Genomic DNA, 17109 nt, shown 5'->3' with positions numbered 1-17109 from the left:
ACCTCTACTGAAACAAGAGATGCAAATCAAATCTCACTGTGTGTTTGAAACTTAGAACAACTCAAGCTGTTGGGACGGTGACTAGAAATCATACCTACTCAGACAGAGGCAGCAATTAAGAGCTACATGCGACTACTCAGTCACAAAGTTAAACTGCCATCAGAATAAACAACAAAAATCAAGAAACACTAAGAACCAACAAATAAACATGTGAAAGGGAGGGGAGAGATGGAGAAATTGGTGCTACAGTGGAAAGCAAGGGTCTAAATTGATTGCTGGAACACAACCTGTGGCAACTCTGCTGCAGTGACACCAGGACACAAATACAACTGGAAACCTTTTGATTTCCAGTGTAGAGCGCCAGAAGCTACATTTCTCCTTTCTTAATATTAAAAATGGGCTACTGTGAGCTGCCTCTGCTGAGAGCATAAGGAAGCAAGTCTTGTTTCACTAGAACACTTCAAGTGAGCATACACTAAATGAAACATTTTTCTACACAGCAAGCAGTCAGTGTATTTGATTTTGCATCAAGTTTGAAATGGTCCACACTGAAGAGCAAGTCAGAAATAGACCACATCATGAAGCATCAGAAAAGGACCATGACGAAGGTTGCTTCTGCACTTATGCTGCAGGAGGGGAAACGCAAAACACATGCATCCCCATTTTCCTGAAGTCAATGCTGTAGTTTCTGCTGGAGTCACCAACATCAGCATTCATCCCTTTCTGAAACAAGGGATAGTTTCACTATGAAGCACAACAGGCAGATCTGTGTTTTGCCTAAACAGTTTATGACCCGTTAATGTGGTTACGCGAGTACTCCAGTACAGACAGCACCACCAACTCAGTCACTGATCTGCTAACATGGCAACAAGGGAAAATGAAATGCCCTTGTGGCACAAGCTCCTCCTCACACATTGGACAAGGGAGCCAAAAGCCCAAGCTGACTTACTCTGTTAGGTCTCGGACCTTTTAGAAAATATGCATTAACAGGAACTTGGTTTAACAAACGCAAGCGTTACTTAGTTAAGATTGCACGCGCTTTTCACTTACCTCCATGAAGCATGGTGGCTCTGCAGTTGGTAGACACGGCTGCCTTGGCTTCGCTTTCTGACAGGCCAAACAGCAAACCTCTGTCACCTTTGTTCAGGATCAAAATGCACAGCAAGGAACGAACAGAATAGGGAAGTCTGTCTGCTTGACACGTTTGCTTATTTTACAAATAACTGGGAATTAGCAAAGCTGTAACTTAAAGTGACATTTTGCATAAGGTTACCCAGAGGCAGGGAACTGAGTCACCCAATTCTCCTGGCTGCAGTTCCCCAGCAGCCCTCCCGGAAAGCTCCGGGCAACATTGCTTTTTTCCAGTCAAGAAGCTGTACTTTTGAAAAGTCTGTCAACACAAGAACATTTTTGTATGCATAATTAAGTAAAAAAATATACCCCACTGAAAAGTTCACTTCTGGGGAAAGTGTATTGTCTGATACAAAAGCACTGTGCTGAAAAGTTCCCAGCCACCTTGAGCAGGGATGACACCAGATTAGGTATGTTAATTCGTGTTGAGCCTGACTGCTCTTAAAAAGAGGGAAGGAAATGCTGCACATAAAATCCTTCCAGGCCACACACCCTCCCACACGGTTCTCATGACTCAGAGCACGCTCCTCCCTTCGAGGGACAGTCCATATACACGCTTTGGGGTGGGGAGTAGTAAAAATGCATGTGAATTCCTAAAAGAGGAGGAGAAAAGACACTCTCCTTGGTTTCTAGAACACATCCACTTATTTAACAGCACATATGTAATTAAGGACTGGAAAATTCAGTACAGAATTAACTAGTACTCAGATAGGAACTTTTTCTTTCTTAATATAAATATAATTTTATAGCTTCTTCTACCAAAGATGTGGCACCTTAGAGGTCACAAGTAATAATTTCTGGTTTGGTTCATAGTATCCATAGATTTTTATGGGTTTTATTCATTTCTCCACTGACACCCCCACAATATCAACGCATATCACAACAAAACATACCTGTAGCTGAACATGGACACTACTATTCACAGTGACTGCTCGTGCCAGCCCACAACCAAGGTCTGTTGTTCCTACCACACCCACTCAGAGCCCTGATTCACTGAATTGGTGATGAACAGGCATCACTGTGTAAAGTTCAAGGAGTGTAAAGGGTGGAAATATTTCAAAACCACTTTGAACTTTCTGGTTACTATTAGCTGCCATCTTTCACTTGGAAAAAGGATACAGATTAGCCACGTCATAAGGACCTCGTAGTTCTAGAGGCTAAAACAAAACAAAGAAGGTTGGATATGTGCATGAACTCTCTTGCAGGCTGATAGAGTTTGAGCAGGCAGGCCAGGGCTATCAGGAAGGCAAGATTAAATTCTACATAATAGCAAGCTGCTGAAGATGCACTAGGAAATCAAGCCAATACTATTATTTCGGAAAACAGAGTCCCCATCTGGGAGAAAACTGTCATGGAAAATACCACAGCAGCAAAAAAACCCTCAACTAACCAAACAAAAAAACCCCAAATCCCAAAATACAATTCTTTGGTAAAAGAGACTGATTAAAAAAAACAAACCATGAGATGGAAATCATATTTAAAATTACAATTTTTATATGTTTAATATATAATTAAAGCTGTCCTTTCAGTCACAAATAAATCCTCAATTGTTCTGACCTACAAAAATCTGGGACTTACCCTTTCAGCTGCACTAGATATAACAATGTTCTGGAAAACAAAAGAGAACAAACATTCAACTGTCAGACAGCATCATGAAAAAAAAAAAAAAATCAGCAAGCAGCAAAGACTTTATGAGCATTAGCTAAGTTCAGCCTCAGAGCTGAATTAACCATCAGAGTATCCCACGCCCTCAGATGGAGTGAACTCCAGCAGGGTATGGATCTTAATTTGGAGACATGAACAAACCCAGGTTATCTCCCTGTCCCCTACGGAGAGAGGGCACGGAGACAAGCCCTCCCTTGCAGTCACAAACCTCTCTCAGACAGATGTGAGCTGAATAAGTACCGCACCTTTTAGATGGATAGGCTAAGCTGCATAAATGTCAGAGTGACAGCATTAAGCAAGCGCCCACCAGCCTGTACGTCTCATAGTGGACTTTAAAGGGACCTTAAGGGGACAGAAGTAATGAAGAGTTGCACACATGGCGTTAAGAATTGCCCCCTTTGGTTTACACTAGCTGAAACAGGCCCCACAAAAATGACAACCCAGCTTGAGCTGTAAGAGAAACGGACTTAGGAGTACAGGAACCCCCAGAAGCAGCTCACAGATAGTGCCTTTAGACAGTTTGGTACTCCCGAATTTTCAGCCTACTCTGTGTTGCGGTACAGTTCAATCCTAACCTCAGCATTCACATTGGCCTTAATCAAACTCACACTGGTTGAGGAGACCTGTCTGCAGCTAGGCAGCAACTGCCAATTCATGCCACATACTCACTTCCCTCAACACTGGCATCCCCTTGAAAATCACAGCGCAGAGAGATGTCCTTCTGTCTCTGCCAAAGTGTTTCTGCACAACAGGTACATGATTGCTCGGGGGCTGGCAGGTACCACAGCTCAGCTCCCAGTGCTCTTCTGATGTTAAACCTCCAAGGATGCTCACACAGGGGGAGACTGTTTTGCACACGTGGAAACTGCAGGAGCAAAAAAATTCCTCACACCTTTTATTACACTTTATTACACTGGCTTTGGGAATTCCTGCTTGAGTGGGTGGTAATGAGAGTTGTACTGAGTGAGGCAGCAAAAGACTTTCCCTCTCTGACGTCAGTACCACCAACACATCACACCACCTCCTCCAGTTACAAGGTGGGGCTTTTGATCCCTACCCCACACTGCTTTGCTTGTCCTGTCACCTCCCCAGAACAAAGAGGAGGGCAGATGCTGAAGAAAATGCTCTGTGAGGCGCTGGAACTCAACCCTGGAACTCAAATGACTGCATTTCACACTGTGAAATGTTCACACTGTGCCCAAGGTTTCCCTGTGTGCTGATGATGAAAGGATGGGACAGACAACTCTGCCTTAGCATACGGAAAGCCAGAAGCATAAGCAATACAAACATCAAAGTGATTTAATAGCATACATCACGATGGAGCCTAGGACATTTCCTTCTGCATAGTTCACCTTTAAAATGACTGTACTATGGATCCCAAGGGTGCTTTTGAGCTTCAGTGGTGCTGACTGCAAGAGTTTGCTGGGAAAATTCAAGTCTCCTGTTCCGAGCTGTAGCAACCAACGCCTGTCTCCCAGGCTCAGAGGAACTCCCAGAGCGGCTGTGCAAGCCACCTTAAACCAGCAGGGGATCGTGGTTCACTGCTGTGCACTGGAGATGTGCTCCACCTGTTTTAAAGGCAACTGGCTTCCAGTTAGGGGATGGGCAAGATGGGAGAAGGAGACAAGAGCAGACAAGAAAAGCACTGCTAGCGAGTGAAGGAAAGGCAGGCAAAGGCAAATCCAAGTGACAGGCTAAAGCAAGGAACTCAAAGGCAAAACATTACCTCCCCAGGTAAAGGAGACAGCAGCTGTTCCGTACACTGCTCCAGGCACAGTACCCACAGTCAGTTACCAAAACACGGGAGGTGATGGACTGTGGCTATGCACACCTTCTGTCTGGCAAGGCAGGCGAGTCCCTCCCGCATTTTCTGCACATTTTAACATGTTTTAAGGACTCTGCTCAACATCAGCTCTGAGGACACCAATAAATTTCTGTAAGTTTCTCTACCCTACTGCAACAGAGGAGGATCAAAAGGATCCAAAAACTGCTACAAGTTCAGCCACTATAGGTTACAGAATGTGAGAGCTGCGTGCCAGGTGCCAATGCAAGCAGCACATGGACCAGCCATCCCATGTCCCGTTAAAAAAAGGCCTTTACATAATGGATGGAGACAAGCTGCCAGTGAGCGCTAATAACCATCCCTGCTGGCCCATCATGTACTGAGCCTGGAGGCAAAAAAAACCAGACAAACTAGCAGTCCTCTCCCAGCTCTTCCAGCATCTAACAACAACTTGTCATGTGCAGCTCCAGCTGATTTACCTTCCAGACACAGACGATGCACTAGACTGACAGATGTAGAAAGAAAGGGCAATGTGCACAGACCGAGCGCCCGAACATCTCACTTGCTCTGTTTGTGACACCAACTCAACAGGTGCTCTCCAAATCAACAACCACGTGAGAAGCGCATCTTTAACTGCACAGGGGAAAGAGGAACACTGGCAAACAGGAATCCCAAAGGAAAGGCGGTTTGTGTGTACGTACCTCATCTCCGAGTCAGTATTTTGTGCAATTAACTCCCAGAGCTGGGCTTCTCAGGGAAGGCTGTGCAAATACTCACTTTCTTCTGTATCACCAAGGGAATTAATCTGTTTGACCCCCTCTGCTGTCCTATAGAATAGGCTACTACGCCTGAGGGGAACTGAGGCAATGATGGATCTGCTTTTAATTTGCCTTCCAAGCTGTATAACCCACTTCAGACTAGATCTGCAGGGTAATGCCAACTTTGCCCTCACTGGACTAGCTAAATGTGACAAATGCCATTTCCAATAAAGCTGGTGGGACCTACAATCTCTTTTAACTGGATATATGTTATGATAAGCTTCCCTGTTAAAAAAAAACATGGCCTGAGAGGACCCAGCATGACAGGCAGCTTAGCCTGGTAGTCTGGGAGGAAATAAAGTACGAAAGGATTACAGACGTCTCAGCTGCAAGTGTAACTTCTTCCTTGGGTTTCAGTAGCAGGGAAGAATGCAGCTGATCTGACTGCAGCAAAGCCCTGGCTGATAGCCAGCTAGCTGTTGGGTCTGTTTTGTACACTGGGATTTTACTAACCATTTAATAGAACAAGATTTCTACTTTTTTCTTATGATTTTCTACCCCCCATATTCAAGGTATACTATCAAAAAAGAGCTTTTGGTCAATTAGAAATATGAAATGGGGGATTTTAAAGAGATGCCTGGATTTCAGTTCTGCTGAAAACCTTAGATCTCTGGCGCTTTGTTTTTTTCCCCTTTTGTTTTGGGTATTGCATACAATAACAACAGACAGGTTGCTCTGAAAAACGAATCTAACGGTTGGACAACTTAAGAAGCAAGCACGCAGTGGCGCATGGCTGGAAGTATCTGGAGCTAGCATAATTGTGTCCTTGATCAGCAGGCAAAGATTCAGTCACAGCTTCAGCAACTCCAGCATCAAACTCATTTAAAATGGCTCAGTCTGTACAAGTCCAGAAGAATCTGAACTGAATTAATTAGCTGGCTTTCACTTTCAGAGCTTACCTTTCCTTTGCAGATCTGCATCAGGCTGATCGCATTTGAAATTGTGTATCTTCTCATTGTGGAGTCTTTGATGGCAGGCGTGTAAAGAAGTTCAAAGTAAATGCCTCGATCTATTGCCTTCACATGAAAGAGAGTGATCAAAAATCAAAAGGAGAGAAGCATAACAATCTAACAACTGCTGTCTGTTATTGATGCAGCTTATTCTCAGTTTAATCGTGTTATATATGAAAAAATAAGGCAGAATTGTTCCAGCAAGAGCACAGCATAGCATTGGGGGGTGGGGTGGAGACGGAAGGTTTCACTGTACACCAGATATGCGTACTTGAATCTTGGGATGACAGGTAAGTGAGGTTTAACAAACAAATAAATACCAGCCACTTAGTTGTAATTGACTTTTCACTATCACAGAGTTGATGAGACAGGTAACCACTGCTGGTCAGAAACAAGTCTGGAAATTTTGAGGGCCCTCCTCCAGCCACCACTTCCCACACCTTGCAGATAAGAAATTTTTCCTTGCATAAAAGCAGCAATGAGGACCCCTCTCTTGTGTCTCACAACATTGTATTTGTGACAATGTTAAAGAACAGTGAGTCACAGGAGATGTTCCAAATAGTAATATTCAATATATTTTCAGGTGCTTTAAAATCCCTTGCTGTCTATCAAAGTACCTCACCAAAAGCCTAGTCGTCTTTTGCAAACACACAGAGAAAGGTTAAGCAACTTGCTATGGGATACAGTGAGTTAGTGATAAAGACACAGTTCAAAGCTGGGAGTTCCTTGTTCCCTGGCCTATACTGTTTTTGCCTGAAATGTTGCTCTATGATTTATACCCGTATTATTAAAAAAATGCTGCAATGCTAATACTGTGAGTCCAGTAACTGAATACAGATGGAATTAATCCAGCTCCCATCCATGCATGACCTCTGAATGCGAGCGCAACAGAAGCTATGTACACATCAAATCTTTAACATAGAGCTGGTCCAACATTTGCAAACAAGAAGAAAAACCTGAATTTATCAAAACCAAAACAGGTGATGGCAATACACCAATTTCCAGCCAAGCAGATTTTTAACCTCATCCCCAGCTCTTCAGCTGCCTGACAATCTGTCTGTCTGGCATCACAACCACCGAAACTGCCTGCCCAAGGATGCCCCAAACCAGTCTGACAGACAGACTACCTTCAAGCTGGGAGTGTGGAAGCTGAGGAGCAGCTCTTAAGGAAAATGTTTCCAAGTATAGGGCTCCAAGAGCCACCCAGCTCCTCATCTGGGTCAGCTGCTGGAGTTTAAGGCAGCTAGGGTACTTTCAAACAACATTTCATGCAAAATTTTTATTCCAAATGGAATGTTGAAACTCCCAGTCTGTAGTAAATTCCAAGTTATTACTTTTGTTCTATTTCAGAATTTTTAGTCTAGGTCAAACTTCCTGTAGAAGAGGAAGTAGGATTTCTAGCCAACTCCAAATTAAAATTTTTAAGCGTAAGGACTACATCAGTCAAGAATGCCCGTGTGGAATGAACCCTGACATACGCTCAGACGAAAAACTAGTTCACGTAAGAGCATGTGAAGATTATGCTTTCTGGTAAACCACCAACAGTAGGTAGAATACTATTAACAAAATATTTCATCCATACTGATAGCCATCTTTTGTCCCACAGCAGATATTTACCAATTCCACTTCTGGTTCATTTGCCAATACATTCTTTTGTCAATGTATGGATTCAATACAGTTGTCCTCCAAATAATTGGCACAACATCCTTCTCCCAAATTAACACTGTCATTCACATTCTCCTGTCTTTTACAGGGCTGTTTATCTATTCTGACACAGCTGTACCACTTCTGGTTTGGGAGGCAGCTTAGTCAGCAATCACACCACATCTCACTGCTTCGCATAGCAGTGGCCTTAAGGCTCTGTTTCCATTTCTTGGGAACACCACTTCTGCCTTCTTAAGTGGGGTACAGGAAGAAGAAAGAACATATATCACTGTGTATTAAATGCTGCAGTGGAGGCCTTGAAGTGAAGGACATCTGAAACTACACTATACATTATGCAAGAAAATAAAACAACCACTTGGATGGGAATGGTGGGAGGGAAACGGTAGGGAATTCAACTCAGATTGACATTAAATACAGCATTTAACAGCACGAAAACAATTTAGATGTAAATTTACCATATTCACAGGGGGCCTTCGGAAGTAGAATGGCAGCTTTTCTGTTACATTTATGCATACCAGATCCACATCTAGAGTTGTGCAAGCGATCTACGGCAATGAAGTAGGAACAGATTATCAGATAATTCAAACAATGTGTAATGAACTTTTGGTGCTCTGATATTCTCTTTCATTTCTTAATGCAAGAAATCTCTCTCCAGGGTGAGTTCAGTTTTAAAATGAAGAGGTACTATGCGTTGCAGGTATGCCAATGAAACAGCAGGGCTACAGGTGCACAGCTTGCGGATTTTGGGCTTAAAACCCAAGCCTTCCCTCACTTACAGAACTACTTTTCCAATAAATAATGACCAACCCAAAGGCAAGACTTACTGCTTTGTTCTTATCTGACAAAGGACATGCAGACGCAATGCTGGCTTTTGATAAAAGAACTCACAGCTAGTGAAGGACTACCCCTGTTTACGCAGGGAGCAGCCCAGGAACTGCCCCTTATCCCATCACTCTCTAATTCCGGTGTAGCAACTGTTACGGATTAAGTGTTTTCACCAGAAGCAACCAAAAGCCTGAAACAGAAGCAGAATGTTAGACAGTGACTGGTGGTGCCCCATGCCCAGTACTGGAAGATGATCCACAGGGCCTCACTTTCCTGGCTGGGTGGGGAACGCGCAGTCCTCCCTGAAAGCCACATCTCCAGAAAAGTCTCAAGATGGCACTGGAGGTCAGAATTTAAAAGCTTAGCTTTGAACTCACACCATAATTTATAGCCTGTATTAAATGGGGAAAGGAATGAAAAAAGGCTAGAGAATCTCCACGCTGACATACAGAGAAAATTAAGTGCACATAAAAGGGAGCTCTTGATTTACATATAACCTCATGCACACAAGACATGTAGGAATTATATATGCCTAGCCCATAAAGGCAGGGCCAGATTAATGTCTGTAAGCAGCATTGTAACAAAGAAGATCAAACAGGCTGAAGATGTTGCAAAGGAATTTTCTAGGCATAGGGGAACTCTCTGCTTTCAGAAACGGGCCAGCAACTGCTCCAAATACACCTGGGCCAGGCGCCAACCATTCATCCCTCCTCGCACTGGCATGAAAGCGGTGGGGGTTGCGAGGAGTCCCAGGGCTGGGCTGCGGGGTAGCCACACTCTGCTCCAATGCAGTGCAGGCTATTGCTTTTGAAAACCACTCTTCTACCAGTTTACATGAAATTCGGAAGGAGATGAGAGCAGAGGCCCAGCTTTAGGAATGTTTCTTAGCTGTTGATAGCACTCTCCCCTAGGCATGAGAGCCACAGCACACATGCAGGCAATCCAAAGATCCAGCAAATCACAAGGTTTTTGATGTTATTAATGTCTCTACCAGGCCATCCACACTAAACTTCATCTTCATGCCCTACCTGTACCAACTCTATTAGTAAAGACACAGTTGGAATCCATCGCATCTAATTAGACTTGCGTATGTAAGTTTAGCCCTACCACAGCCAGTTTTAATCCTTTTCTTATGGGGAGTACAAACTACCATCCAGACAGGGGTGATTTCTGGGAACATGCATAGAGCAAGCAGCTCTGAATCATGTCCTAGAAAAGATGTCAGTGAGGCCATAGGAAATTCAGGAGGAGAGAAAGCTGAAAATGAAGGAAAGCAAGAACACGCATCAGAAACATGCAAGCTGCCCTATGTGATGAGAAAACAAGCCTTCCTAATCAGCTCCAGAAACACTGGAAAACTCTTTTCCACTTTGCAAATTAAGCACAGCGGGAAAGGGAGTGACCCAAATGCCAGTATATCTACAGGATTCCAGCGACAAGAACATTTCAGAAAATACCACCAAGGAAAAACAAATTTAAGAGCCATACTTCCCCTTAAGGAGGAATTCCTGCACTGCATGGAAAGTTGGAGAGGAACTTTCTCTAAAAACTCCAATGTTCAACCTAGCTTTGGCTCCTGGACAAGTCACACACAGAGGCAAGTTAAGGTTACCCTGCCTGCTGAAAGGATCCAAAGTGCAAGAACTTCATAAAGAAAATGACAGGCAGCAGTCACGCAGCCAGGCGCTTTCTTGGCTGCACCGCAGGCAAGAGCCCCATCTGCTGGGAAACTCCAGACAGCGAGAAATAAATAATTTCCCTGTTGCTTGGATGGCCTGAAGAAAGCTTTGGCAAACATTTTAGGAATAAACATTGAAATTTGGCTTTGCACTACATCCTTTAGACTTTTATAAGCAAGTTTTTTTTAGACACTCATGATCTGCTAATTTCTTACAAACAGCAGGCAGAACTAACTAATACGATTAAAATAGCCAAAATTCTTAAAAAGCAAACTTTTGAAAAGCAACAGGCACAGACCTTATTACTGGCACAGAGTCAGCATTCCTGTTGCAGCCCAAAACAATCCGCTTGGGAGACACAAAGAAGGAGCATGTTCTACAATTATCCTGGCAAACACAGCTTCCTCATACGCCTGAGGATATAAATTATTTGGAGAATCTGAGCACATCTTTCAGTACATATACTGCCACACTCAGTCACAGAAAAGCTTCCTTGGCTTGTGACAAGAGAGCTGAGACTGGCTTTGGGCCATGCTAAAATTAGAGCACATCTCCAATGGTCATGTATTTCTTTTACAAAAACATGGAAAATCCTGTTCTGTGGAGAATAATTCAAGTGCCAAGTTGCTGGGGAGAAAGATGATGCTCCCGAGATACTGTTGAGTTACCAACAGCCAATTTTAAAATATAAAGTTAATTTGTGGTGCAAGACATGCCCTAGAAGGCTTTATCCTTAATGGTGAAAGACCCATGAGTATCACAAGCCAGAGGTATATGCTGAAACTCCATGCGTAACGTCACTTGCGCCAGACTCCCTGTTGAGCCCTCTACAAAATTGACACTCCATACACAGTAAGAAAATCTAAAATCTTTAAACAAAAGACAAACATACAAATCTGCCCTGAACATGAAAACGTAAGGATGAAGTCTTTCACCTCATGCAGTTTGCAAGAAACATGCTTGAGTTCCCTCCCCAGCTCAATGTGCTGCCAGCATGGAAGCAATGAAAATGGTCTCATCAGCAATCCTGCTTCCTTCCTAGCACACTGTTGAGTCACCTGCGAGAGTGTCAGCTTAAACAGTCGCTAGCTGCATTGGCCTGCCCAGAGCACAGCCATCCTCTTTGTGCCGGCACAACTATCCACATGGCTGAACGCTGAATTGGAGCAGGAAAGTGGATCTGCCTGCAGAATAACTCTGGTTACTTTTCAGCCAAAAGCATGTTCCTCAAACCAAACTGCCATGCAGCTAAGCAAGCAGCTCCACCAGCAGAGCAGACGGCGACCCACAGAAATGAGGGGCTGTTTATGACAGCTTAAACACTGCTGCAGCTGGGCATCCAACTGCAGCAGAACTCCTGATATGGCTGAAACTAAAAAATATCCACCCTTACATGAGAGTGCCATTTTCCTCCAAAGAAACACAGCATGCTCCTGCTAATACCTGGCTTCAGGTGCTTGTTTAAACTCATGATAAATTGATTGAGCTAACTTGAGAAGTGAGATTTTACATTGTTGCCAGAAAGCAAAAGAGGTGGAGAGTGGGCTTCAAAAGTATTTTACAACTATTTGCCTCTCTCATGCTCCCAAGAGACCCAAAATCTTGCAAGGGAAGTAAAAGCAGTCAGAAATCAGTTTCATTAAGCTGTAACTGTTTTAATTAATGCTTGAATTCTTCTGCTGAAAGATTCTTTGAAGTTCACCTTCTTCTACAGCCTCTTGCTTTGTACTTTACTTGGACAAATTTTCAAAAAGGAGGGGTAATAATTTAGAAAAACAAAACACAAGAATATAATTTTAATTTGTCAAAACAGGTACTCCACAGTACTAGAAAGCAGCTTTAGCTTACTTAGAAAAAAAAAAAGAAAAAACAAAACAGACTCAGTTTTGTACTGACAAGCTCTCTCGGAAAGTAAATTCTGGCATCCTCCAAAGAGATTCACATTTGCTTTTGGTGTCCCTGTGTCTTCTTCATACAGCTTTAAACTGCACACCTGCTTGCTGCCTGCCAAGGCTAACGGAGACGGGATGCTTCCATGTACTCTTCCAGTTCAGAGTTAATATTATTTATGAGCTTGCAACAGGTCAGATGTCACAATTTTGGGTTTTGTAAGAAAAACATTCTGACAAAAAGAGGACTTGCTTCCAGATGCTCCACTCGATCAGTCCACTCACATCAGCTGTTACTGAGTATTTGAGAACAATTTAATTAAAAATATGACAGACGGAGATAACAAACACCTATCACCCAACAAGTCAAGCTCAGATTGTTCTGCTTGGACGTGTTTTAACACTTATTTCTGGTAGGAAGGGTCTATTCAAGATGGAGCAGCTATGGATAGAAGTTGGAAGACGACATGATGCTTGGTGCTGTTAGCAATGGCTGAAGAATTACTGCACGCCACTGAATCTGGGTATCACCTCTAAATTGTAAATATCTTCTTCAGTCAAACACCAGAAATGGACCGAACTAATCTGTGGTCAAACACACTTGCAACACCTTGTTTTTCTAATAGAAGCGGCCGAGTATTGGGGTTTTTGTTCAAAATACTTGCACTTCTATTAACACAAACCAATGTGAGAAACAACAGTTTTGGGCTAAGGTCACAAATTAGTCCTAAGTAGTATTTTGAAAATGATTCACACCCACTATTTTCTCTCACTAGCACACCTGGAGCGCTATCACTGCTACAAATGCCAGCATCTGTTTGGTAACACTGATACAGCAACACCTTCAAAGACTCATAAATTTTGTGAAGGCAGTTTTCAGTTGCAAGTTTGCTCTGAACAGCCAGGATAAAATCTGAGTGAGAAAATGACTGTCAGCCCTTCAAGTATTTCCCCTGAGGCTGCTCTACTTTTGTACGGCCTCAGTGGTCTTCTTGGCAGGCAAAGTAACAAACATATCATGAAGTCACAGAACTGAAGCCTGTCTCACTCTGCTTGAGCATTCAAAACACTCAAAACAAAACAAATCCAGAAATCTCAGTCTGGCAATGGAGCAAGGGTTGTTCTGTTTCATCAAGCATGCTTACTTTTGGAAATTTTATTTTGTCTGTTCGTAAGACACTATGACAACTGGAACCGGCTCCATTTCATAAACTCTTGCTCCTCTTTTGATGTAAAATAAATTAATAAATAAAAGGAAAAAATAAAGAAAAAGAGATCAGCTACTCATTCAGACAAACTTCCAAGAGAAGACGTAAGACTAAAAGGAAGAACTTAACTCTCAGAACCACATTAGTTCCGCTTTAAAATCCTCCCACTTCTCCCTGGCATTTCAGAGACCAGGAACAATTAGTGCTAACAAAAGATAGCAAATGTGTTTTGGGGAAGCTGTCAGAGTTTAAGAAGTTAAAGTTCAAAACGAAGTTTTCTACTTGCTGACAGTATATCTATCAATCTCAGAAAAAAAGGAGGATGTTATCTCTCCTCACTACAAAGGAGTACTCAGTAGAGTACAAGACACACAAAGGAAACCATGGTACAGAAGCATACAAGTCCATTCATCAGGTCAGTGTTTCAGATGACAGTCAGTCACCTCAAGGCCTTGCAGCCTCCTGCAATGCCCCCCAACCTTCTCAGTCTATCAACTGACCAGGCAGCCTACGTGGCTTCATTCGCCCCGTGACATGCAGGCCTGTATAAAACAGAAAGTAAAATCAAAACAAAGCACATACTGAAACTAGACCAAGGCACTAAAAGTTATTGAATGGGCATTACCAATCAGATGATTGTACTTACATGGAACAGTTTCTCAGTCTTCGGAAATACTGCTATGATGTCATATAACCTTATATTTGCAGATGTTGATCTCTACAAAGGGAGGAAACAATTACTACCCTGAATTCTGGCAGATGCCAAAGCTATGCACAATGATTACGACCAAAATAATGGCAAGAAAAACCTTTTTTCACTTTCAAGTACTAAACCAAAACAAATAATCACCCAATTACACAATAGGTCTCTGCTGTGAGCCATACTGTGAAGTCATTCATTCTCATTTTGAGGCTTGTCCTACCCACCTAGTAAGGCACTTACACCTTTTGCTTCAATCATGTAGCAGTAAAACCTAGAGACACAGGGCTTGCTCATGGTCTTCTAGTTTATGCATACAAGTCCAGGAATCAAAGAAGAGAACTGAGGAACAGAACTGTTGTCCCATGTTGACAAACGATCAACAAAAGCCATATCCAGTCTTTTAAGACTGCATCTTTTCATGATCACATTATTTGCTAAAGATGCGATCTGAAAAAATCACTGCTGAGCATTCTAGAAAATGCACGAAGTTCTCCCCACAACTGCCAAAGTTTCATTCACTCATTGACAAAAAGAAATAAAAACTAGCAAATTAATATACTGAATATGCTTACCAAGAGATTACAGTGGGAAGGATCAGAAACAACAAGCGTTAGCCGGGTTAAAACTTTAATTCTTTTAGAGGTCCCCTACAAAAAAGAAATAATACAGAAAAGTTAAAAAGCTACACAGCAAAAATTTGTGGTGACTTTCACCCTGCCCTACAAAAAGAAAATGGTGCCTTCCTCATATTAATTTTCTAAAGCCTGTAGTTACACTTCTCTATTTTATATTGATCTGTTTGATACTTACTTTGTATCTTTACTAAGAAAGACTTACTGTGTTTCTCTGAGGAAGGGTCAATAGAAAGTAGAAAGAAAGAAACAAAAAAAATTGAAATCATGAAGAAAAACTGCATATGTTTTAAAACTGCTACAGTTCCCCAGGTAGGCCACAACTACCAGCAAAAGTAGTTCCTGAACTAATGTACGTCAGTGATTTGAAATACAGACTTGGTTCATTACATTTTGCTCCATCAAAACCAGGAAGTTATTTCCAAAGCTCAAATTTCAAGAACTATACTGTAATTACTCAACTACAAGAAGATTAAAAATTCACACGAAGCAATTTCTTCAGCAATTTCGAAAACAATGAATGGAGACTACTCTAACGTGAGTGTATCATTCTTCCAATGCTGGGAGGTTTAACAATCAAGCAATGGACAAATTTATCTTTTTGATCAACATGTAATAGACAAAATCACATATACAAACACACCAAGGTAAAAAACTTAATAATAATACATAGAAAGTAACTTGACATACTTGTACAATAGGCAAAGATGGAAACAACTCTGAAGGAGATACTGGCTTGACAATTTCCTTAAAAGAGAAGAAAACAAAGTTATTCAAAATGTCATGGGTTAAGTTTACAATGTAAACTTCACAACAACATAAACACAAAAGCTGTACTCCAATCCTAAAAAGAAGTTTGCCATGCTAACAAAACTACTTCCCAGGGAATATGCACAGACCATACTGAAAGTTAACTACAGGGCAATGACACTCAATTATAAAATGGGAGTTGTGTCACAAATGCAGACATTTGTACTTGTGCGTAGATGTGCATTCTGCAGGTAAATCTATTTGGGGACATGTAATAAGGCATGTAAGCTTACAAGAGAAAACACACTAAGAACAAATAACCCCAACAAAAATTACCTGTTTCTTTTCTTTAAAATCGATGACATGATTAAGAGCAACTGCAGAGTATCCCACTGAAAAAGTAAACACATAGTAAGAATATTTTTCCCAGTAAGCTAATGGACACAAATCCGAACAGAAACCTGTTAAAACACTCATCACTTAAATATCTCAAAATTAATGATCACATATTTATTTTTCACGTTATTTTTTCTGAAGATTAATTCACCCCAAGAGTGCCTTTAAATAAATAAACAAAGTTGTTTGCCTTCTAATACACCCCAGCCCTGACAACGCTTACTTAATGGCAGTGCTTTACGAACATGAATAACGGGGTTGGCGTCCCCACAGATTTTGCCTTAGTTCTGCCCCGTTGGTGACTTTCTTTAGGGAAAATGGTTATGGTCATTCAGGAGGGCTGTTAATACCGCAGACAACGCAGAGCTGGCAGAGAGATACAGCGACAGGAGCAGGCAAGGCGACCACTCCAAGCGCTGCTGACGAAGCTGACGCCAGCGTCTCGCTGGCAGGGATGAGAGGCAGGAGGCACGCTTGCCAAAGGCAAACCAGCCCCAAACACCGGGCAGGCAGCGCCCGGCTCCACACGGACGCTGCAGAAAAAAGACTCGGGCCGCAAGAACCCACAGGGGCACAACGGGTCCGGGCCGGGACAGAACCAGCGGGAGCACCGCGACGGCCGGGCCGACAGGGCCTTGAGGCACCGCGCGAGCCCGCCTGGCTGCGCAGCACCGCGGAGGCCGCAGCCCCGCTCACCCCACCGGCGGGACACCGCGAGCGGTCAGCCTCAGAGAGGGGCACTCGGCCCGGAGACCCACGCTGCGCCCGCTCCAGCCTGGCGGGGCTGCCGCCCGCCTCCTCCCGCCCTCCCCAGCTCAGGCCCACCGGCGCCAAGCCCCGGACAGGCCCCGCCACCCGCCCCGCTCCCGCGCCGCTGACTCACAGTGCGCGGCGGCCTCCAGCAGGCTCTGCAGGGACTTCTTGTCCGGCCCCTGCGGGAGGTTCAGGTCGGCGAAGCCGGCCATGCTGCGCGCAGCAGCGGCGGGACGGGCCGGGGCGGGCCGCAGCCGGGCAC

At 43.2% G+C, this 17109-nt stretch overlaps 1 protein-coding gene across 1 annotated transcript in view; it reads right to left on the bottom strand.

Annotated features, from left to right (window-relative positions):
• Positions 1-17109, bottom strand: part of RPP30 (ribonuclease P/MRP subunit p30) — a 20853-nt gene extending 3744 nt beyond the window's left edge. The window contains exons 1-10 of the mRNA XM_075423413.1: positions 16978-17109; positions 16035-16090; positions 15639-15695; positions 14889-14963; positions 14260-14331; positions 8468-8557; positions 6297-6413; positions 2710-2739; positions 2251-2288; positions 1051-1130 (exon numbers count right to left, since the gene is read on the bottom strand). Of these exons, the coding sequence (XP_075279528.1) occupies positions 1051-1130; positions 2251-2288; positions 2710-2739; positions 6297-6413; positions 8468-8557; positions 14260-14331; positions 14889-14963; positions 15639-15695; positions 16035-16090; positions 16978-17059 (697 nt within the window). The 5' untranslated portion in view covers positions 17060-17109. The remainder of the gene's footprint in view (positions 1-1050; positions 1131-2250; positions 2289-2709; positions 2740-6296; positions 6414-8467; positions 8558-14259; positions 14332-14888; positions 14964-15638; positions 15696-16034; positions 16091-16977) is intronic.

This window comes from Opisthocomus hoazin, chromosome 6 (genome assembly GCF_030867145.1).
Source record: "Opisthocomus hoazin isolate bOpiHoa1 chromosome 6, bOpiHoa1.hap1, whole genome shotgun sequence".
Lineage (NCBI taxonomy): Eukaryota > Metazoa > Chordata > Aves > Opisthocomiformes > Opisthocomidae > Opisthocomus > Opisthocomus hoazin.
Note: the sequence above shows the minus strand (reverse complement) of the source record. Positions and strands in the feature narration are given on the sequence as shown.